General features: G+C 40.7%; 1 protein-coding gene across 2 annotated transcripts in view; it reads left to right on the forward strand.

Annotated features, from left to right (window-relative positions):
- Positions 1-24,470, forward strand: part of WRNIP1 (WRN helicase interacting protein 1) — a 99,613-nt gene that overhangs the window by 49,810 nt on the left and 25,333 nt on the right. For both annotated transcript variants that reach the window (XM_088471727.1, XM_088471728.1), the window contains one exon: positions 15,138-15,343. In XM_088471727.1, the coding sequence (XP_088327853.1) occupies positions 15,138-15,343 (206 nt within the window). The remainder of the gene's footprint in view (positions 1-15,137; positions 15,344-24,470) is intronic.

Raw genomic sequence — 24,470 nt, forward strand, 5'->3', positions numbered from 1 at the left:
CAGTTCCATCCCCTACACCCCAAGGTCTCCCTGCGGTCCCTATGGACTTCGAAGAAAGAGAGTTAACAAAGGTAAGTTCTTACCATAACTCTAATTTTTTACTCTTTCACCCACATCTGACTAGCCATATGTGCTCACCATGGACACTGCTGGATATGGATATCACTTGATGTCCCTAAGATAAGTGATCTATTCACCAATAGATACAGGTACAGTATATGAGTGTGTGGAGAGAAGTTGTGCATTTTTGTATTCACCATCTGTGACTTTTCAAAAAGCTATGGAGCATGGATCCTGCAACCAGAGGCAGAGAGAATTATTGGGAGTTATTTTTTACCGGGCCAGTATTGGTACTCTTAACGGACACACCCTTTTAACAAATGACCACACCAGGAATTCAATCCTATCTGCCCTACCCCTATGCCACCAAACATATCATCCCGCCCAATATCCCCCCTTTGAAATGTGGACACCGTTCCCTTCTGTGCACCCATGCCCTCCACCAACGATGGTGGCGGCTACAGGCAGTGGCTCGCTCATGGGTTTTACAGAAACACCATCTCCCTCCCAACCTGCCCCATATCATATGCATTATCAAAATCTTTAACAAGGCTTACTTTTTATATATGTACGTACGTACGTACGTGTGTGTGATATATGTGTATTAAAAACAAAGCACTCAACCATAGTGTTTCGAGACATTTCTTGGAATGCCAGAGGTCCTCATCAGGTTTTTCTTTTCGGGCGATAGAACATGTCTCCCTTGACGAGAGAGGTGGTGATCTGAATAAGAAACTAGCAAGAAGGGAAACGTTCTGGATACCTTAATATCCTGAGTCCTCAGGGATTAAATGAGGGATGTGATATAGTTCTCTTCTTACGTGATTACATTTATTAGGTTGGAAACCTTCTGTTGTTTTAATTCCTTACTTGCTAAATCTATCCCTGTATTGGTTCTGAAACGGGTATAGATTGTTAAGAATTATTGCTAAAAAAAAGACCAATCAAATAAATAAACTAACAAAAAATGTTTTATTAATAATTTGGATGAAAGCTATAGTGTGTTAAGATTAATTCTAACATATCTGTTGTCTTTATATGTATTTATAATATTTTTATCTTGAGTAGTTTCAAGTATTTATTAATTGACTAATATTAGGATTATAATGTAATGCGACATCCTTAATATATTGTCCGATATAGACCATTAGATGTAATTAGTAATGAGAGATTAGAACCACTCATTTACTCCTTTTATTTCAGCCCATTTATCTGTGTGGGATGTAGTCGGCATCCTGGCATGCGGGATGCCGACAGTCTTAATACCGGTACCGAAATCCTGACAGGTTGGGATTCCGGCACCAGTATCCCAACCGTTGGCATTCCGAAGGGAAGTATCGGGGTGCAGGGGAAGGGTAGCGTTAGCTAGCGGAGTTAGGGTTAGGCACCGGGAAGGGTTAGGATTATGGTGCGGGGGGGTTAGGGTTAGGCACCAAGAAGGGTGGGTTAGTGTAGGAGTTACAAAAATACTCCTATGGCTGTCCAGATTCTGGCTGTTGGGATGCTGCTGTCGGTATTCTGACTAGCGGCATATCATACCCAACCCATCTGTGTATCTTTGGGAGGGGTGTAGGAATGAATAGCCATTGTAAATCTATTATATAATTTTCAATTGAATTATATGGTCTGTATTAAAGGATAATATGTTTCGGCGGGTTACACATATTTTAAATAATTTGCAGTATACATATTCTAAATATTTTAAAATATTTTTTGACGTGCTATATGGATATGCTGCTATATATTTCTTATGCTGCTATATAGCTTCTATGTACTGTAATTTAGATATGCTACGATCGATATGTGGTATCTATGTATACTTTCCTAAATGCTTTTTATTGCTTCCTATATTTTGTTCATATACTCTAACTTATGTCATACTCGTATAATATATATGAATGATGATTGCGGTAAGATACTGCCGTGCACTCTAAACAAGTGTGTTCAATGATTAATGCGCCGTGTTTGAAGCAAACCAATTGGCTTTTACATTTGGAATCCACTATTAAAAGGATACCTAGCGCGACCAGACCACACCCACTGATGCAGTCATAACGACGAAACGCATCTGAGCGTGGTTGGTGACGTAGCGACGCAGCGAGGTCACATGAGGAGGAAGTGAGCTAGTCGCTGAAGTGCCGGAGCGAGGAAACTGACCATAAAATTTAAAGCACTGTGGACCTCATTCAGAGTCGGTCGAAGCGGCCGCACGGTCGTACGGGAAAAGGGGCCGTATATTCAAATGATTCCCTTGCAAGTTGCATCCCTAAGTTCGGATCGGTAGTTGGCCGACCAAGGGGAGGAAGCGGTCGGAAGACAAAAAAATACGCCCCCTTCTCGTATGCATTGCACGTCATCTCCGGGCATATAAGGATTAATCGAGACCATCGGGAACCATCGGAACTGGTCGTAGAGCTTAAGGTTGACCATACCCTCTCTTAAGCACTACGATCATGTCAGTGTAAAAACCTCCCATGTCACATGTGCCATGACGCTTCTTTGTTAATTATGCACTCCCATAATCCGTATGCACTCCCATAAAATGCCGTTCGCATAATGAGGCACGCCTGCTTTCGGATCTCCACTCCCCCGTTTTCATTCACCTTCCCCTGTTACCACCCACAAACGCCTCCATCACTCAAACTAACGACCTGGCTGTGTTCAAGGAGAGAGAAATTTCTGATCGTAGCGGCTAGTTTGCGCGCGCGCATTGCGAACTTTACGCATGCGCAGTATAGCGAATATCGGTGACGTACGACCGTGCGGCCGCAACGACCGACTCTGAATGAGGTCCTGTGTACCGGTGACCACTTGTGTGGTGTTATTTCCAGAAGAGGGTGGCAAGCTTCTCCCAATCTGCAGACTAAGCTGATTGATTTTAACTTTGATGTAAGTTTGCTATGTGTGCTATAATTAAAGTATTGAATCTACAACTCCTTTTCGTGCGCACCACAATGGCTTTGAAACAAACAAGATGTGCTTTAACTGCAGACTTTCAGATATAATTTGAGGGTAATTACATCCAAATCAGGTGAACGGTGTAGGAATTACAACGGTTTCTATATGTGCCTCCCACTTTTTAAGGGGCCAAAAGTAAAGGGACTATGAACTCAAAAGCTATTTCATGGACAGGTGTGAGCTATTCCCTCGTTATTTCATTATCAATTAAGCAGGTAAAAGGTCTGGAGTTGATTCTAGGTGTGACATTTGCATTTGGAATCAGTTGCTGTCAACTCTCAATATGAGATCCATAGAGCTGTCATTATTAGTGAAGCAAGCCATCATTAGGCTGAAAAATTAAAACAAACCCATCAGAGAGATAGCAAAAACATTAGGTGTGGCCAAATCAACTGTTTGGAACATTCTTAAAAAGAAAGAGTGCTCCGGAGAGCTCAGCAACACCAAAAGACCCGGAAGACCACGCAAAACAACTGTGGTGGATGACACAAGAATTATTTCCCTGGTGAAGAAAAACCCCTTCACAACAGTTGGCCAAATCAAGAACACTCTCCAGGAGGTAGGTGTATATGTGTCAAAGTCAACAATCAAGAGAAGACTTCACAAGAGTGAATATAGAGGGTTCACCACAAGATGCAATCCATTGGTGAGCCACAAAAACAGGAAGACCAGATTAGAGTTTGCCAAAAAACATCTAAAAAAGCCATTACAGTTCTGGAACAACATCCTATGGACAGATGAGACAAAGATCAACTTGTACCAGAGTGATGGGAAGAGAAGAGTATGGAGGAAAGGAACTGCTCATGATCCAAAACATACCACCTCATCAGTTAAGCATGGTGGTGGTAGTGTCATGGCATGGGCATGTATGGCTGCCAATGGAACTGGTTCCCTTGTATTTATTGATGATGTGACTGCTGACAAAAGCAGCAGAATGAATTCTGAAGTGTTTCGGGCAATATTATATGCTCATATTCAGTCAAATGCTTCAGAACTCATTGGACGGCGCTTCACAGTGCAGATGGACAATGACCCGAAGCATACTGCAAAAGCAACCAAAGAGTTTTTTTTAAGGCTAAAAAGTGGAATGTTATGTAATGGCCAAGTCAATCCCCTGACCTGAATCCGATTGAGCATGCATTTCACTTGATGAAGACAAAACTGAAGGGAAAATGCCAAAATAACAAGAAGGAACTGAAGACATTTGCAGTAGAGAAAGTGAAAGTTAGATTTAGGATTGTTTAGTTTGTCCCATTACTTTTGGCCCCTTAAAAAGTGGGAGGCACATATAGAAACCATTGTAATTCCTACACCGTTCACCTGATTTGGATGTAATTACCCTCAAATTAAATCTGAAAGTCTGCAGTTAAAGCACATCTTGTTTGTTTCATTACAAAGCCATTGTGGTGGTGAATAGAGGCCAAAATATGAAAATTCTGTCAATGTCCCAATATTTATGCACCTGACTGTATACAAAAAAGAGGGGAAGGAAGACAGTGTATCCATATAGGGTGCACTACTAAAAATACATGTACATTGTATCTTACCAGTGACATTTTTAAATTTTTGAAAGGATATGATAAGAAATATAAAGAGGTGAATAATAAAATTGTATCTTTATTTGCCTTCCTTATATTATAAATTAACTGTAATACTAGTCACCGGTAGTGTTATAAGAATGTAAATAGTTATGTCACAGGCAAAAAGAGGGAGAACAGTGTAATGTCGTTTTTTGAGGTACAATAGCTTATCACAGTTTCTCTTTTGCCCTTATTAGGTAACAGCCTTCCTTTTTTAGCTTCAAATAGACATAAGAAAATTCCTTATGTCCTAATTTTGTGAAATAATTTAATATTAATAACTTTGACCAGATGAATAAAGGCTATTTTACTTTAGGTTGCTTAATAGTAGATGCATCATTTCAATACATAACTGTAGCACTGTAAAACTACAGCTCATTTTGTTTAATGTATTTGCACATGTAGATTGTAAGCTTGCGAGCAGGGCCCTCTTACCTTTGTCTGTCTGTTACTACCTAATTTGGTTCTATTAATGTTTTTTCCATTTGTAAAGCGCAAACGGAATATGCTGCGCTATATAAGAAACGGGTATTATTAATAGTAATAATAAAATAAATGTACTGTACAGTATATGCTAGGTATCACTGGACCTTTTGCAGCTGTGGTTTCATTATATGGTATAACACTTGAAAATTTAATTACTGAAACAGTAGAGTCTGCTTGTGAAGCTTTGCAAATTTACTGTACATGTCTGAGAAGTCCACCATCCTTTTTAGCATATAGATAAGATGTGTACACATACATCTTACTTCCTTGCGCGTTAAACAGTCTTTCTAGTCGCGCCATGCCTGGCATGAATCGGTAGCGCCGAATGTCTGTTCATGCGACCTCTTACCTTTAAATACATCTTACTTGCATCGCGTTGCGAATAAGACACATTTGAAGGTAAAAAGTGGCATGAGAAGATTCGGCGCTACCGAGTTTCACGGCACTCCGGCATTATGTTTAACGAGACTTGTAGTGCACGGAGGTGTATGTAGACAAATCTGTAGGCATCTTTTTTCTCCCTGGCAGGTGTCTAGAGTGTGGGGTATATTTCTCTATAGAGTAACCCACACCTGTCTGTTTATGTAGTTCAACTGTATACTGTCCTATTGTTCAGGGACACCTGCTGTCCCTAGCTGTTTGCGTCTCACGGTGGACTTGTGCAGTTATGTACAGCCCTATAGCTCAGGGACACCCCTGTAACCACTCTTTCACGATGGGAGAGCATGTATTCCCAGCATGTAGTAAAGTGCTGTGTTTCCCCTGCTACTAGCGGCTCACTGCAGACTAAAAATTATATTAATACAAGTGATGATTAGAGGCGGCAGGCACACAGCAAGACTGCCTAATGCGAGCTTCACTGTTGTAGCTAGCTCTGTATAATGGTTAATATTGCAGACTGTATACATGCCAGCATACTAGCTTCAGTTCTGTGAATTACAACAAATGTGCACTGGGAAAGCACTTCCTGGTGCTGCTGCAGCACATGATGTGTTTCGGTCAATCAGATGCAAGGGACATATGAGCTGCAAGCTGTGGGCTCCTGCATTGTGGCATAAGAGGCAACAGGTCAGACTAAATTGCCAGATGGGCATAGAGCTTTTTAAGCCCCTGGTTTGTACGTTTACTGCAACCCTCTGCCCACAGCCTAACCATAACGTCATCATTTCACCTGAGAATGTTGACGACCTAGCTATCAACATTGTGGTGTCAACATTATGAATGTTGAAACTGTCATTATTGACCTTTGACTACATCACAGAACAAATAAAGTTAGACGCAAATTCCTTCTGTCTTAATTTTGTGAGATAATTGAATATTATTAGCTTTGACCAGATGAATAAACGGTGTTTTACTTTAGGTTACTAATAAAAAAATAGTAGATGCATCATTTCAATACATGACCATAGCACTGTAAAACTACAGCTCATTTTGATTTATGTGATTGCTCTATTTATTTATTTTTAAGCACGGACATGTTTTGTACAGCAGGACTCGACAATTTTTTGTAAAATCTAGGAGCCAGCTTAAGAGTTTAGGACCCAGACCATTGCCAGCGAGGAGTAGTTATTGGTGACTAGCACATATAGGGGTCAATCCTATTAGGAGCGAGATGGGAGGTGCGAGTTTCACTTGTAATTCAAATAGCGAATTCATTTTGCAATCCGATTAGCAACTTGCACTGATCAGTCAGACTGAATTCGAAAGTTTCCACTCCCACCTCCCTGAGAGTGACAGATGAAAAGGAAAATCTTTATTTTAAGGTTAAAATGTGGGGACACTGTGCTGAACCCCTTGGACACCAAACCCCCCCCCCCCCCCAATAACCAATTGGGCAATTGGAAGTTTCTAATTAGCTTATTTAGTCCAATAATTACGTCATTTTTTGAGGTAAAAAAAAGTCCTCAAATTACCACAAAATCAACTTTTTCGTTAGTTTAGGTACCCTAAATTTAATTACAATCATTTTTTAGTTGAAAAATAACTGTTTTTATAATTTTTTTTCCATTTTTCAAGGTGCCCTCAAAGTACCCCAAAATTACTTAAAAAAAAAAGCACAACTCAGCCATTTGACACCATTTCAAAACCTACAGTACCTTCCTAATGCCCACAAACAGACGTCTATACAGTCCTGCTAACAAAATTATCCATTTTGGGGGGTCCAGGATGGTCTCACCACATTTTCATGCATTTCTCGCAAATCTCATTTGGCAGTTAATTCGCACCCCTCCGCTGCGAGTAGTGTGAATAGGCATTTTTAATTGGATTGGAGAATTGTCGGGAGCACGCTTCGCGGCGAAGTGTGTGAGTTTAAAGAAACAAACTCGCTACTTGCAATTCGCACCTATTTGGATCGAGCCCATACAGTCGGAAGTGCAATTATCGGTGAGTGGCATATATAAGGGGGGGGAGCAGTTATTGATGGGTGGCACGCTGCACAGATAGCAATACCCAATACACAGGGTACCCAATAAAGTAATAATTCCCCCCCCCCAAAAAAAATAAAAATAAATAAACTGCAACACCTGCAGTGGAGTTAAGACTCCCCAATACTACCATAGAGACTTTCCCCTGACAGTTAAGTCAATTTAAGAGGCTGAGGAACTTGTAGGGACACTACAAGTACCAGCAGGCACTGTAGGGGCCCCAGGACAGGATTACAGGCTTATCTACCCCACACTGTGAGAGCTAGGATGGGTATCAACCACTTACTTTCAACTTTCCTCCTCCTCCTTCCTGTTGGACTTGGTCTGCATGGGCTCCCTGTCAAGTTGATTCCGCAGGTGAGAGTATGAGGAGTCGCAGCAGCCCCAGCACCATCCTGCAGACAGCAAACTCCTTCAGGTCCTGAGCCCCTAGCAGAAGACCTCTATCATGTAATCCTGCAGCAACTCTGTCAAGCCGTGCAGGCTCAGTCCCCTCTGGTGGGCAGTGACAGTGCGGTGGCTTGGCCCGTGAGTCAGTCAGTCTGTCCCCCCTTACACGCTGTGGTCGCTGCTGGGAGAGCTTCTCCTTCACCACACACACACACTTGCAAAAGGGAGGAGGCGGAGCCACACTGAATGTGGCGGGTACACACTGTGACATGCATGCCCCGTCTACTCCTCCAAGCACCTTTTGGAGGAGCATTTTTATTTTTTTTTTACAGTTAGCTTTATTTGTAGTGTTTATTTGTAAAATCTAGTGGCCAGGACTAAAATCTTGGTTGCCCTGGCGACCGGGATTTGTACAGTATATGCTATTTAGCATTGGACCTTTTGCAGTTGTCATTTCATTATATGGTATAACACTTGTAATTCCTAAAGCAGTAGAGTCTGCTTGTGAAGCTTTGCAGATTTACTGTACAGTAGATATCTGAAGTCCACAATCCCAGTTCCTGATCAGATTTATTACATTACTGTACATATCTAATTAGAGCACAGGTTCTCAAACTCTGTCCTCAGGACCCCAAACAGTGCATGTTTTCCAGGTCTCACAGAATCATACCTCCCAACATGACCCTCTCCAGGAGGAACACAATGCTCTGGTCCTGGACTTCCCTGGTAATTTATGATTGGTGGCGGCTCCTAGGGTGGGGCTGCAGTACAGTCCAAAATTCAAATAGGGGAGTCTCACCAACTGCCAGTGAGTCCCAGTGTTTGGCAGCTTGTGAAATGACAGTTGGTGTGGCTCCCCTATTTGAATTTTGAATTGTGCTGCAGCCCCACCTCTTACCAGGGAAGTCCAGGAACAGAGCATTGTGTCCCTCCTGGAGAGGGTCATGTTAGGAGGTATGCAGAATAACTAGTATAATAATTAGCTCCACCTGTGGTTCTTTTAAAATGTGTCAGTGAGAAATGACTACACCTGTGCACCTGCTTGGTGACCTGGAAAACGTGAGCTGTGTGGGGTGTTAATCAAGGTGCATACACACGTAAAGATTTTCTGTCCAACCATCCAACTAGTTGATTGGTTTAAATGAAAATCTGGTAAAGTATGAAAACAAATGACAATCAGCAATTTGCTCCCAAATGCCAGAAAATGGACAAAAACTGTTGTTTGAACAAATTGTTTAGTTCAAACATTTAACAAACTTGTCTGACGACCATTTTCATCTGTTTTCTGGCATTTAGGAGCAATTTGCTTATCATCAGTTACTCCTATACGTTACCAGATTTTCATTCCAGCCAATCAATTAGTTGGATGGTTGGACAGAAAATCTTTACGTGTGTAAGCAGCAGTAGAACCACTGTTCTAGAGCAAAAGTTTGAAATATACAGATCAACTTAATAGTTAGGTAATTGCACATCATTGTCAATGTTATTGCATTGTTGGCTTTTATTCGCTTCCTCCAATGTCCTTCACAGGCTTAACATAGGAAGTTTGTTGTATCTTACTGTATTAACTATTGTTTTATATATTTTCTGCTTTAATAGTTTCTAAAACCTTTATTACTTTCAATGTTTTTTTGGTCTTTCCTTTTAAAACCACTACTATATAAGATTTAAGGCCTGATTCTGTGTGGCATGTAGGTCAGAATGCAGCTGTATCTAGCGATTTTTCACATACTGTGCATGGGTCCCAAGCTGCATATGCATCTCTGCGATTGTAAGCATGATTCAGATTTGGTATACGTATCTAACCCATTTTTCTGCGACTGCTAAATTCACTGTCAGTTATTTTGGTTTTGCCTTTTAAATGAATGCCCCATCGAAATATTGGGCCGGCTCATGGGGAACTCGCCATGCCTGCATTACAGAGACTATTTTATATGTACCCCCTAGTGTGTATGTACCCTATACAACTGTATTTTTGTTAGTCTTCAACCAGCAACGGAGCCTCCCAGGAACACAAATTAAAATTGGCATGTCAAGGTAAGGGCTATAAACCAGCAACAAATGATGGCTTCCAAAGCACAATACTCTGATCACCAAGAGCCAAATATTGTTTAATTCCAGGACATTTTATAATCCTGTTGTAGATGGTATACAGTACATTACATCAATAGTCTCCATAATTCATATTTAGATGGTCTCTGTATTTATTTATAATCATGCAACCATTAGAATAAAACATGTCAAAGGTAAATGCTTGGTCCTAAATATTGTACCTAATATTGTCAAATTATATTTGTAGGATGGGCCAAATAAAATATATTTCATTTTTAAGAAATCCTGAATGGAAAATTGTTGAACAGTTCTAAAATATGCTACAGTAGTAGTATATGCACAGTTTTCATTTCAGTGACCTCACAAGTCGGGGTGTTGGGCGAAAAAAATATTTTCGTATGTCATTCTGATATTGAAGATTTGAGCAATTTTCAAATGTTTCCCAGGTGCAATTCATCTAAAGGGGCCCATACATTAGCAAATAATTGGGGAAATTTCCCATTTTGCCAATGCCGGGGTATATCCGTGCTGTGCCTTCACATTGTATGACTGCGCATATCACAGATAATTATGGGAGAGCAACATTTCTCATTTAACTGCAGTTTCTTATGAGGATGCAAGTAAAATAAGCAATGTTGTTCCTGCAATACACTGTAGTTAAGAGCGTACACACACTCAAATCCAATTTCGCACGCTTTTTAAGGTTTTGACATTAAAAATGTTTTGTATTTGAAGTGTAGAAAATATATTAGAGAAGGCAGTTTTTAACTGAATTCAATTGTTGCATGACAATTCTGTTTTCAGACTCTATATAAGGTGACTAGACAGTATGGCTATATTTTGGTTACATCTGTCTCTGCAGTGACGCATGGAAGAGACTTTCCATCCACTTAATGATCTTTGTGTAGTGGTTAAGAGAGGACATTGCTGCAGTACATTTCCTTTTCTAACTTGTTGTCATTTCCCAATAGTAGGATTGTATGCACATGAAAGCAGACCCTGCCACCTGGTGCTAGCAGTCACCCTAGATTAAACCCTTTAAAATTGGTATTCCATGTGTCTTTTTAGTATCATTTAGGAAAATAACACAGCAACGCTTCATGTGGTCATAAAGCTCATTGTCATTCTTCCTGTCCTCATTAATGTTGCTCCCCTGTTTTAATAATGTACCTGAAACAAAGTACAGACAATATCTTCTGCATGTTGTAGACTACTGTATCATTGCATAACATTTGTAATAATTTCTTTGCTTTAATAAGAGAGCCTTTCAGGTATTACAGTTATTGCTATAGCTTCCTTGAAAAAGCTTTAAGCGACGTGCAACAGTGTTTGCTATGTTACACTAATGCTATGTACTCGTATGTTACTGAAAAGATTGTTTTAAAAAATGTGGGTCTTTCTGATAAACACTGTTGTAAATGCATGTAAATGGTTAAATACAATAAGGACTAACATGTAGAGGAAGGAACTAGGGACAGAGCGACAAAATGTGTGCTGACTACTAAAGCAGGGGTGACCCTATTGGTTTATGCCATCCTTAGATGGCATCCGATTTATACCTTTAGAGGCGGCTTCCTGAAATGAATATCGTGCGTATGCAGTGTCAGTTTCCCAGGACTAGGTATTAAAAAATGTGAAAGACTCCTTCGATACCCCGCGGATGTAACTCACAGGGACAGCGGTTAATGTTACATCTGTTCCTGCAAGTTTTGTTTAGTACGTAGCGGGGATAATCATGTAAAAAAGTATCTCCACTGCGACGTACAATGAAAATAATTGCTGTGTTTCTGCAATTGTTAGTACATTAGCCCCTTAGCAACAATCTTCATTACTAATTAGGGGAACCTGATGATTATATGAGACTTACTTTTGAAACTGTCAGCAAACAAATTGCACAGACGAGACGTTATAACAGCCGTACTGAATTACACTGCCTGATCTCTACCAACTCATATGTGAAAAGAATGATAATAGCACACTATTAAATACAGATATACTGAAATCAAAATAAATATTTACTGCAGGCAGGAAGCAGCCGAATATTTATTTGATATATTTTGCTATACTTTGCATTTGTATTGGAATTAAAACAAAAATTTACTAAGGATTGGCGACAGTGACATAACTGCTTAATTGCTTCAGTAACCATACAATACATTAAAACCAAATAAGTACAAACTAAGACTTGGGTTGTAAATACAGTGTTGTCTCAATTTTATCTTTATTATCGTAAGTGCTTAATTGTTATTGTGACCACAAAATATATGAACCAAATGGATACAAACTGAGATGTTGGCTGTAAAAACAGTGTATTGTCTGAATTTCGTCTTTATTATAGACATACAGTACATCATAGGCACAACAGTTACAACCTAGGGCCTGAGTCAGAGTTGTATTTCTTAGATGTGAATATATGTTACCACAAAAAAACTTCTTTTGAGACGCCCACCAGAGCCTTCCTAGCTGTCCACAGCTGTGTACACATAGGCAGCATTGGACGCAGGTCAGGCAAACATCAACTCTTCTTTGCGCAACATTGTCACTGTACCTGAGATGCTGGAGCCATGTTCTGTGCATACAGGATCACAAACAATACCAGAAATACCCCTCGAAAATGTCCGAAACATGCCTCCGCCCGTTTTAGCAGTCACTTCCCGTTACCTCCCACAAACGTTTGCTTCCTATCTGTTACTTACGATTGAATCCTTACTGTTAACACAATTCAATCGCCAAAATAGTGAGTTATGTTTTAAACCCCATTTAATTATTAATCCCTAGGTGCACTGCTATAGCCACTTTTTTTATAGAGAGAGTCTTGCTTACCATTATTGCTGTATGTTTGTATTGCATTGGATATTTTATAGCATATAACTGTATGTTCACATTTGTTGCTTTACACAGAGGGCTTTGTGCATTATATACTAAGCAAAAATAATACATTTATAGCTAGTCACTCCAGTAGTGGCGTCATGAGGGCGGTGCGGGCTGCTCCCAGATGTCACCCTCGGAGGGAGTGACAGCAAAATGCTGGCTCCTCTGCAGTGACAGGACCAGGGTGCTGCAGTGTGACATTCTCCTGCAGCACCCGGCTCTTGTTATAGAAGAGCAGCCGACTTCCCAGTCTCCAGGGGCAGACCAGCATCTCCGGCAATGCTGGGTTGCCCCCGAATTGACGTAATCAGAATCCACGTGAGGCCACGTCCCCTTTACTTTAGACCACACCCTTTTAGGGCAATGTACACTGGAGCAGTCAGAGTGCGCACAGGGTGTCACCAGACCCGGTGATGCATCTACACCCCAGGAATATGTTCACCACTGCAAAGTATTTTATTCAGCATGATTCTTTCTCCGGTACAATTCTTCCTGGGGCAAGCATGTGGCTGTCAGAGTACAAAACTGTATTCCAGCCCAGATTTATCGTTACCTCTGTGCTCTGCTGCTGCATGGACTCTAGGGGGTATATATACTAAAGTGAGCATTTTTAGAAGTGTAGATGTTGCCCATAGCAATCAATCAGATCTACAGTAGCTATTATCTTCTAGAATGTGCTAGTTAAATGTTAAGTAGAATCTCATTGGTTGCTATGGGCAACATCTCAACTTCTAAAAACTCTCACTTTAGTAAATCTACCCCTAGGAAACCCGCTCTGGAGAGATCACAGTGCAAAAAGAGGTCTCGGAACGATCTCCTTTTTCCACTTTGGACTGAGAATTTTGCCTAAATTGCCTGTCTTTCCTTAAGCTGTCAAGATAAAAGTCAGGCATTTATAGGCACATATTTAGCGTACTATATTCTCTTCACAGCTCATCTGAAATTAATTTTTAACTGGATAAGCCTACATTTTCCACTTAAGGGAAAAAATAGGCATTATAGGCAAAATCTTCAGTCAACTTCCAATCAAATTTGTATTTTGGGGAACCCCTTTTTGTAGGCTAAATGTATAGTACAGAAAAGAAGGAGGTCTTTATGGCAGATTATTTTTTAATCCACTTGTGCTGCTTCCCAATTTTCTTTTGATATGTAAAAGTGAGCTAAAAGCACAACTGCTCACGAAAACCTCTTAGCATAATGCAAAACTATTGTAGATGCAAACAGGGACGTGTCTGCCAAGATGTGTAGACACTGTACTTATGCACAGGTGGTACTATTAGGTTATTTTTTTATATAGAGATTAAAGCACTGGCATGTCCCTCTCTTATATAAATTCTGTTTTCAGAAAAAGCATAACTGCACTGGACAGTGTAAAACCCACTTCTATGCACTTTGCCTTTTACAGTTGCTTTGCGTGGTGTTGCTTTTTAAGCTAGGGGCAAAACTGTGACATTGCTTTGCACTGCTGCCCAGCACTGTTGTTATGGATTTTATCCTAAGCAGGGCCCATGTTTGTTTCTCCAGATGCTTCAGTTTCCCCCCACAGCCCAAAAACAGGTTTGTATGTAGGTTTATGGTATCTAACAAAAAATTACCTTTGTGAGTATGTGTGTTGGAGAATTTAGAGTGTAAGCTCTTATGGGGCAGTTACAAAATTATGTCACAGAAGCACACTGTGTGAATGTTCGTGGAAGCTTTTACAGAGTGTTTCAGTGCTTGGGTATTGACACAAAGTGCACATTAGCTTTAATGTTTAACAATAAAAACTCAAAAAAAATTGTATGCAGACTTATGGAGCGTACACACGGTCAGATTTGTCAGACTTGTCAGATTTGTCAGATGAACGACTGAACGATTCAACGATTTGAACGATTTGACCAAAGTTTTGAACGATTGAACGATTTTTGACTGCATTAAAATGAATGGAATCGTCCAAGTCTGACTGCAAACCCATCAGATGTCAGATATCGTTATCTGACAAACGGGAACGCGCATCGTTGATCGTCCATCGTTCAGGCATGTCAGATATGAACGATTTTCCTTCAGATATGAACGACTGAACGATTTTTAAATCGTTATCGTTCATATCTGGAGGAAAAATCTGATCGTGTGTATGCACCATTATTACAGATGACACTTCTCATTGTACAGGGTTGTTATTGTGAAGCTTTAATTGCTGCATTAATTAGTCTGCTTCTGAAACCAGACAAAAAGTCTGAAGTCAAAGAACAATTATACTTGTTTCATGTACTCCTGTATAATGAGCTAACAAATGGGACTTTTTTAGTAATATGAATTGTGATTTATCTTTTAGATCTCCAATGTATATAGAGGCGAAAGCTTTAACAACTCTAGCCCATCTCTGTGATGGTGATGCCAGAACTGGACTTAATGGCCTGCAGCTGTCGGTACAAGGTAGACTTGCAGCAGGAACAGATCCACAAACAAATGGAATGGTTATAAAGGAGGAGCACATTAAAGAAGGCCTACAGCGCTCCCATATTCTCTACGACCGAGCCGGTGAGCGAAGACAACAACTTTTCTTAATAAGGTTGTGTTAAGGCTTAAGCACGTTCTGCTGTTACTGAACTAGTGTCAGCAACTTGGAAATGACATGCAGCTTAGCAAGTAAGAAGAGCTGGACATGTCAATATCTATTTTATAAAAAGCCACATCTGCATTATAGCTTCAACGTATTAGAAAATACTTTTCAGATATTCACCTAACATGTCAATTGGTTAATGCGAGCAACATGTAAAAGTATTCCTTGACAATTTTAATATAGGAAAAATAGAGCTGATATTATCATACTTTTTTGCAATATGTTGATCTAATTATTGACACCACAGTTACTCGTGTAGGTGTAATTGTAATATTTTGCAGTTTGATGCCATAAGGGAGAAATTATAATAAGTGTAAGTGAAAGACCAATGTTCCTGGATTAAGCTTCAGACACCAACATTGAAGAGAAATTAGACAGGACAATGACAGACACAAATGTACGAATTTCATTAATAACATCATCTGGTGCTCTCAGCAGAATTCAAAACTGGTACGCATGTATGTTTTTCTTTGATATATATATTTTACCCTTATTTCCTGTAATGCCAATCTTTACAAGACTATTGAGCACTCCAATGTGTATTCAGCTATTCCAACCTTATTAAGGTTCATAGAGCTAAATTCAATTAGTTGCAAACTAGGTTGCGCAACCTCTTAGCGTGGGTAAAAGCTGTGGCTGTGAGTTTTCGTTAAATTAGAAATCTGTGTTAACGCTGGTTTTAATGGGAGAAAGTGCATCTTTTAATTAGTTCCTCCAGACTAAGCTAAAACTAGGAAAAAGTCCTTATTTGACAGGACACAGTGCAATAGTGCGCCTCTGGTAACCCCCGCCCTACTGTATAATAATATATTTAGAGGTGTTTGAAAAGGTAATTATAGCCACTAAAGACTTTCTTACTTTTCATGTCATTTAATGATGTTGAGGTGTTGTATTGATGGGAAACTTGCAGATGGGAGTTTTCAGATTATTCTTTTCCACTGTAAATAGGGAATGAAAATGTACAATCCTTATTATCACACCACTAACCCAAGGCTTGCAAGTCAGTTCCTGAACTTTAGCCAGCTATAGTTGTCATTATCTGCATTACTAACTTTGGTCACTGTACTGCTTCAGTTTAAAATAAGAGTCTTATGACATAAGCAGGAGAATGGCCATGCCATGAGTTCTATTGAGAGAAACCAGACCATGTTTGTGGGAATTAGATATACCAGCTGTAGATCATTTCTCCTTGCCATCCACCCTGGCAGAGTGGGGTGTGAATTCAACATCAAGAGGACTTCTATGTCTGTACAGTCTTGTAGGAATAGCAAAGCCTGTCTCACGAAGAGATGGTCTCTCTTCCTTATAATGCATGGTGTTACAAAGTTGTATTTTGTTTTTGTTGAAGCTTTTTTTGGAGACTGAAGTCTTAGCCTCTGGCTGCTGCTCTATCATATCACAATATACAGCAGTATTCCTTGATTGTACAATGGCAGATTTCGCACAACATGTCAGAAATACCTCGGGTTTGCTCAGACCTCTAGTGTGCTGCGGAATAGCTTTAAGTGGTCACTTACTTCTCATGTGACAAAGTAACTTGAAAGTAGACATCTTCTGCAATACAATATTTATTTACTTTGGCAAGAACTGCAGAACAGTGCATTCCTACCAACCTCTTCTGATGTTTTCATTTACACAGGTTTGTGTAGTCACAGATTTTTTTTAAAGGGGGTTTGCAATTAAATTCTTTATACAACCTGAGGGTTTCTCAATATAATCCAGTCATTCTTTGGTCCAGCATAATAAGAGGCAATATACAGCCATGGCCAAAAGGTTTGAGAATGACACAAGTACTGGTTTTCACAAAGTTTGCTGCTTCAGTGTTTTTAGACCTTTTTGTCAGATGTTACTATGGCATACTGAAGTAACATTACAAGCATTTCATAAGTGTCGAAGGCTTTTATTGACAATTACATGTTTATGCAAAGAGTCAATAAGACCTCCGCAATTCACCCTGGCATGCTGTCAATCAACTTCTGGGCCACATACTGACTGATGGCCGCCCATTCTTGCCTAATCAATGCTTGGAGTTTGTCAGAATTTGTGGATTTTTGTTTGTCCACCCGCCTCTTGAGGATTGACCACAAGTTCTGAATGGGATTAAGGTCTGGGGAGTTTCCTGGCCATGGACTAAAAATTTTGATGTTTTGTTCCCTCAGCCGCTTAGTTATCTCTTTTACCTCATGGCAAGGTGCTCCATCATGCTGGAAAAGTAATTGTTCATCACCAAACTATTCTTGGATGGTTGGGAAAAGTTGCTCTTGGAGGATGTTTTGGTACCAATCTTTATTCATGGCTGTGTTCTTATGCAAAATTGTGAGTGATCCCACTCCCTTGGCTGAGAAGCAACCCCACGCATGAATGGTCTCAGGATACTTTACTGTTTGCATGACACAGGACGAAGACTTTGGAGGATGGCCTACTGTCAAGAAGGGCAGCAAAGAAGCCACTTCTCTCCAGGATAAACATCAGGGACAGACTGAAAAGTACAGGGATTGGACTGCTGAGGACTGGAGCAAAGTTATTTTCTCTGATGAATCCTCTTTCTGGAAAAACGCTTGTCCGGAGAAGGAAAGGTGACCTCTACCATCAGTCTTGTGTCATGCCAACAGTAAAGCATCCTGAGACCATTCATGTGTGCGGTTGCCTCTCAGCCAAGGGAGTGGGATAACTCACAAAAGTGCGAATAAGATGCATTTGAAGGTAAAAAGACGCACGAAGAGACACTCAGCGCTAACAAGTCACACTGCGGCATGGTGCGACTAGAAGGTCTGTTTAATGCACAAGAAGACTAGATGTATATGGACACATCTGTGGGAGTGGTATTAAAAGTCGACAGATTGACATGAATATTAGGTTGACAAGCAATGGGGGGGAATTCAATTCAATGCGATAATGAATAGCCGCGGGAGGGAGCTCATGAAGCCACCACGCTATTTGGGGCGGGCTAAAGGATTTCTTCTCGCACCCCCCTGGGGATGGGAGGAGAAATCCAACAAAAGTACTGGGCGCGCAGGTGTTTGCCGGCTATATACCCAGGTTAAGTCGCGAGAACCGGCATTCTCTGACTTAACCAATTTCCGACCAGGCAAACAGCGCGGTGTGTTGAATAGCTGTGGGAGCTCCCTCCCGCAGCTATTCATCATCGCATTGAATTGAATTCCCCACAATGTGTCGATATTTACAAATGTCGAAATGATTCTAATGTCGACATTTAACACATCGACACCAGAATGTCGACATACAGTTCTTCACATATTTGAGCCTAAACATAATCCTAACCCTAAAAATAGCACAGCAATGTACTGTTGACATTCTGGCGTCGACATGTTAAAAGACGTCATTACGGACATGGAGACATTTTAACTATGTCAACATTTATGATTGTAATTATTTGTTTTAACTTAATGTCCATGTCGACTTTCAGAATTTGTCAACAACCAGAACCTGTCGACATTCTGACTGTTGATATTCTGACCGAATCCCACCTAGCCTATACCCTCACAGTGTTCTCTATACTACCGGCCTCTAAGAGTACTGCTAGCTTTTATTGTCTCCGCATTGTCCTCTAACAAGTATGGTCCTCTATACCCTTTGCCTTACTTCTGACCTGCTTCGTCGAACTTTGTTGTACTTATTCTATTTTTATGTATAGTTTTCTTTATGCATCATTTGTTATATTGACTGACATTGCAGTTTTGTGGTAAACGGACAATATGATTTTTACCTATTTTACCATAGTTACATGCCGTAAATTACACATCCATTCCCATCTGAAATTCTGACATATAGGGGAATTCAAATAGCCACGATAAAACTTTAACTTTTTGTGCATTAACTTATCGAACCTAGCCCCCATTAATTTCACTTTTCGCCTGCATGCGCGTTCCCATTTTTCGCACATTTAGAAAAGTTGCCTTCCAGCATTCTCACGATAATTATTGCAGATTTTACATGCGATAAGTTTAGGTGAAAATTAGGAAATCTGTCTGTACCCCAAAAAAGGATAACCGTATAGAAGTCTGTTAGTGGCCATAATAAAAGTATTTGGGATTCTTAAATTGTGTCAAAGGGCTGTATGCATTTTTCTAAAATCTGTACAAATTATAGGAAGCAAGTGTTTTTTTATTTGCAAAATAAAAATTTCTACTTAAATTTGGGGTGCATAAAAATGCCTATAAGTATATTTTTGTGTCATTTTAAACCACTTAAAAAAACAAAACTAAAATACACCTCAAACACCCACCTGCAATCTTAAAAACACCTGTCCTATTCATATAGCACCCCATATACATGTCCCGCATCAATTAACCCATCTTCCTGCACTTTGCACATTTTCACCCCAAAAATGAAATATCATTATTGGCCAAATTAAGCTAATTAAAAAATAATTTTTACCTAATTAGTCATTAAGGAGAGTGTCCCAGTGGTTCTGAACCAAGTCCCGACATTTTTGGGATAGGGATTTTCCACAACATTTCACCTGCTCAGGAAGTGGTGAAAAGAAGTTTGCGTTTAGGCCTTTGAAGAATAATTTCGTTTTAACTTGCGAGCTAATTGCATAGGGCAAATTTTTTTATATACATTTACGAGCGAAAATGGGTTATTGTGGCTAAATGAATACCCCCCCCCATAAACACAATCTGTGCCCAGACCTGTTTTGTACACTTTTTTTTTTTTTTTTTTTCAATATAAACACTAATTTTTTAACCTCATTTTTATGTGAAAAACATTTCTCTTCCCTAAATTGCTGGTAAAGAGCCTCTATCAGTTTGTAGAGCCTGGCTGTAGTGCTAAATATATGTGTGAAATTTAAAAGTTAATTTTAAACATAATTATCTTCGGCTTATATCGTTTGTGAATTGACCCAACCTTTCTTCTTCAACCTGCAGGTAAATCTAAACCAGGCATTACTGCAAGTTTATTCTGATGTTTGCAATAATCTATTGATTATTAGGTAAATCAGTTACTGTATTGAGAGGGAAAGGGCAGCACTGTAGGACGAGAGCATACATTTGAAATAAAGAAAATCTGGCTTAGAGCGTGACCTTCTCCATTGTCACTCAGCGGTTCGTGAACACTTTTTTTGTGAGTATCTGGTGCATCTGGAATGCCAGTGTTGAGGTGTGGATCGGCGAGGGTGAGTAGTGATTACCGGAGCAACAGAGTCAAAAAGAAGTAATGAAGGCATTGTATAGGGAAGCGGGTTGTTTAGGGCTGGAGATAGAGAGGATAGTGGAGAGTCAAGCAGGGAAGAAAAATAAACTGCATCCACAGCCTCAATGTTACATTTGGTGATGATGGCCTTAGGTGGTAGAGGAGGGGAAGGAGAGCGGGATAAAAAAAAAAGAGGTGGTGATGGTCAGAGAGGGGGAATGGGAAATTGAAGTAATCAGAAATATCACAATGGTGAGTGAATACCAGATGAAGTGAGTGCCCACTCACATGGGAGAGTGCGGAGGTCCATTGGGAGAGACCAAATAAAGATGTGAGGGTAAGGAGTTTGGAAGCAGCGGATTCAGTGGGGATATCAATTGGAATATTGAAGTCACCTAGGATAATGGAGGGAAGGTTTGTGGAGAGAAAGTGAGGGAGCCAGGAAGCCAAGTTGTCAAGGAATTTGGAGGGAGGGCCAGGGGGACGGTGAATTACAGCTACTCACAGGTGTACTAATTGTAAGAGGCGTATAGCATGAACCTCAAATGTACAGAATGTAAGGAATGGTTCAAATACAGAAGCTGAGGCCCCCAGAGGAGAGAGCTGCAGGAGAAGTGTCAGGGTGATATCCAGGTTTCGGTAATGGCTAGGAGATGCAAGTTGTTAGAGATAAAGAGATCATGGGTGGGAAACAGTTTATTACAGACCGATCTGGCATTCCAGAGGGCACAGGATAAAGGGACAGTGTTTGTGGGAGAGTTGTGAATGAGATTATCAGGATTGCTGTAACGAGTATGAGACTAATTTTGGGGACAGAGATGAATAGAGTGGAGAGATTGTGAGGGCACCAGTGCTGGGAAGGGAAACTTTACGTGGTGGGTAGGGAGGGAGTTTAATGAGCTGTGGCTGGAGGTGGGATTAGGTGACATGGAGAGGAGGGCTTAGCAGTGGGGTAGTAGGACCATGGTGAGGTAGAAGAAAACAAAAGTGTAGTAGTGGGAGAGTAGAAGGAGGAAGGCAGACAGGAGGGGATATAAGGGAAGGAGGATACAAGGGGGAAAGGATAAAGGTGGAAGAAGGGGGCATAGAAAAGGATTAGGTGGACAAGGGGAAGTGAAAAAAAACAGGTCATGGTGTGGCTGAGGTGAATAGGGGGAGAAAAACTGGAAAAAGGAATAAAGTATGAATGTGAGTGAAAGTGCAGGAGATTTGCATAAAAACAAGTGAGAATACAGTGGTGAAAAGGTGTCTGCGCAATAACAAAAGTTTAATATGGGGAGTAAAAGTGGAGATTTAATGGTGGAGAATTTGAACCAAGGCAAAGGACTAAGGTAATAAGACATTATTTCCAGGAGGAAAACTGAAGTTGACACAGAATACAGCAAGCTTTGAGGTATTTGTGGAACCAGAAAACTAGCACAAATATTAGCAAGTAAAGTGTTAAGTTCTTACAATGAGCAAACAGAGGCCCTGATTCAGAGCCGGACGCTCTGACAGAGCGCTCGCTCTGAATCAGGGCCGCCCTTCTTAATTTTTAGAGCGGCCTCCTGGCCGCTCGTATAGCTGTGGGTGACCACCCACCGCTATAGCGAGCGGCCGGAAGATGGTCGCGATGGTCAAGACCATTGCGACCATCGGGCTTGCGACGAGACCCTTGTGGTAGGGTCTTGTTGCCGCAAGCCCTGGAGTGCTTTCGGCTCTATCAGAGCCGAAAGCACTCCCACTGTCATCACTTGTGATGTCAGTGGGGCCAGCCCCAGACGGTAGGCGTTCCCATGGGAACGCCTCCGTCTGGGCAGCCATGCTCGCCATGCCCCCGGCACGCCCACCAAAGGGGGAGTGCTGTCACTCACCATCGACAGCACTCCCCCTTTGGTACGAGACCCGGAGCGACCGCTTGCCCGTCGCTATCTGGGTCTCGCGCATGCGCACGACGGAGCCGGCTCCGTCGTTCGTATGCGCACTGGGCCAATATCGACCCGCTTGCGAGCGGGTCTGAATCAGGCCCAGAGTCCAGTGATTAATACCCTGGTAATGCTGCCATCTGGTGCTTGTAGTGAAGAGATTTTGAACTCACATTTCTTGATGATACTTTGACCAAATGTTGTATTTATTTCTGGTGGATTTGGAGTTTGGGTGTTATCCTACTGTTTGACTTAGGTTTAACGCCGGTATAATGCCAAAATTATGTTTAAAATGCACTTTTAAATTTCGCACTTATATATTTTGCACTACAGCCAGGCTCTACAGCCTGATAGACGCTCTTAAATAATGAAACCTGGCATTTGTATGCAATGATTACAAACAACCCCCAATCCCCTCCCACTTGAATGGCTAGCAATAAATTAAATTAAACAAACAAGCAAGAAATACCACAAAGCTAACAACTGGATCTATACACCTATAAACTAAAGCAAAAACATATGCTTGAGATATTTGGCAGCAATGACTGGTTTTGCTTGACCTAATAATCAATACATTATTGCAAACATCAGAATAAACTTGTACTGTTAGTCACTTTTTTGGTTATGTACACTATAAGGCGCTGCGGAACACTGGTGGCGCCATATAAATAAACAATAATAATAATAAAGATTGTGAGGCTCATCCTGCTTGTAACAGCTGGAGCTGCTAGTGATGATTGCCCTTTTCCTGGAATCTTCCCACCAGGAATCTGTAACACATATATAAATATTCCCCCCCACCACCCCCCTTAACACACTTACGGGTTTTGATGGACACCATAAAGGTAACGTGTTACTTTTAGAAAGTGTAGCTATAAATCTGTCTGTAAACACTCATCTGTATGCATGTTAGACATTATAGTGTTCCTGGATGTTGCCTGGTTTGTGGACGCAGTTTTGTCATTGCTGGTAATACTCTCGTCTGTTCACAAAGAATTCTTACAGCAGATCCAACATATTTCTCTGTATTTATTTCCAGCATCACAAAGGTTAGCTGTACAGATGGTGCGCCACAGATTTTGTGACTTAAGGTGTATATCCACTAGCAGATAGTGGAACGATAGAACGATTACAACATTGTAATCGTACAATCTTTCCTCTTCCCCTGCAGTGCCTACATTGAACGATATATCATTCAGTGCAGGCACCTTCCCTCATACATGAAAATGGTCAATTTGTTGTTATCTGCAGATTGACCAGCATGTTCAGGCGATGATTGATGTCGGAAAAGACCAGCAGGAGCATGCATCGCTGGTCTTTTCTGACATTTTCATGCCCGATTTGTGCATGATTAATGAGTAATTGAGCGATAACAATATCGTTATCGTTCAATCGCTCATTTTAATCGGCAAGTGTATACCTGCCTTTAGCCACGCCAATGGTCCTGCCAGATACTTTTTTATATCAAAACATGCATCACTAATTCGATAAAAGTACAATGCTTGGGTACCCTGACTACTGGCGCTGGCATTTCATGTACTTGGTTGAAAAAGGCAAAAGACAGTTTCGATACGAGAGACAGCGCATTGATCCTTGCCACGTATTGTTTGTAATCTGCGACTTTATAACAATTCCTTTGTGACAAAAGTTCTAAGCAGGGTCTGTTATACTAGTATATCATCATATCACACAGTATATAGGTAATTGGTAAAAATAGACGTGTTATTACCTAAAGGCTTCCAGGTGCTCTGATTTCGTTCCATACTCCTAAAACATACTGGCAGGTTAATTGGTTTCTATCAAAATAAATTAACTCTAGTGTGTATATGTGTGTACATTTGATGGGTAATATACAGATGTGTCCTCACTTGTCTTTGCTGCAGTCGTGCCAAACTGCCTGGTACCGTAAGACTCTGCTTGTGTCGGGCATCTCTTTAGCGTCTTTTTGTTAGCCAAAAATGTACTATGATGCAACAGCCGGAGC

This window comes from Taudactylus pleione, unplaced genomic scaffold, assembly GCF_031769625.1.
Source record: "Taudactylus pleione unplaced genomic scaffold, aTauple2 ptg000116l, whole genome shotgun sequence".
NCBI classification, from domain to species: Eukaryota; Metazoa; Chordata; class Amphibia; order Anura; family Myobatrachidae; genus Taudactylus; species Taudactylus pleione.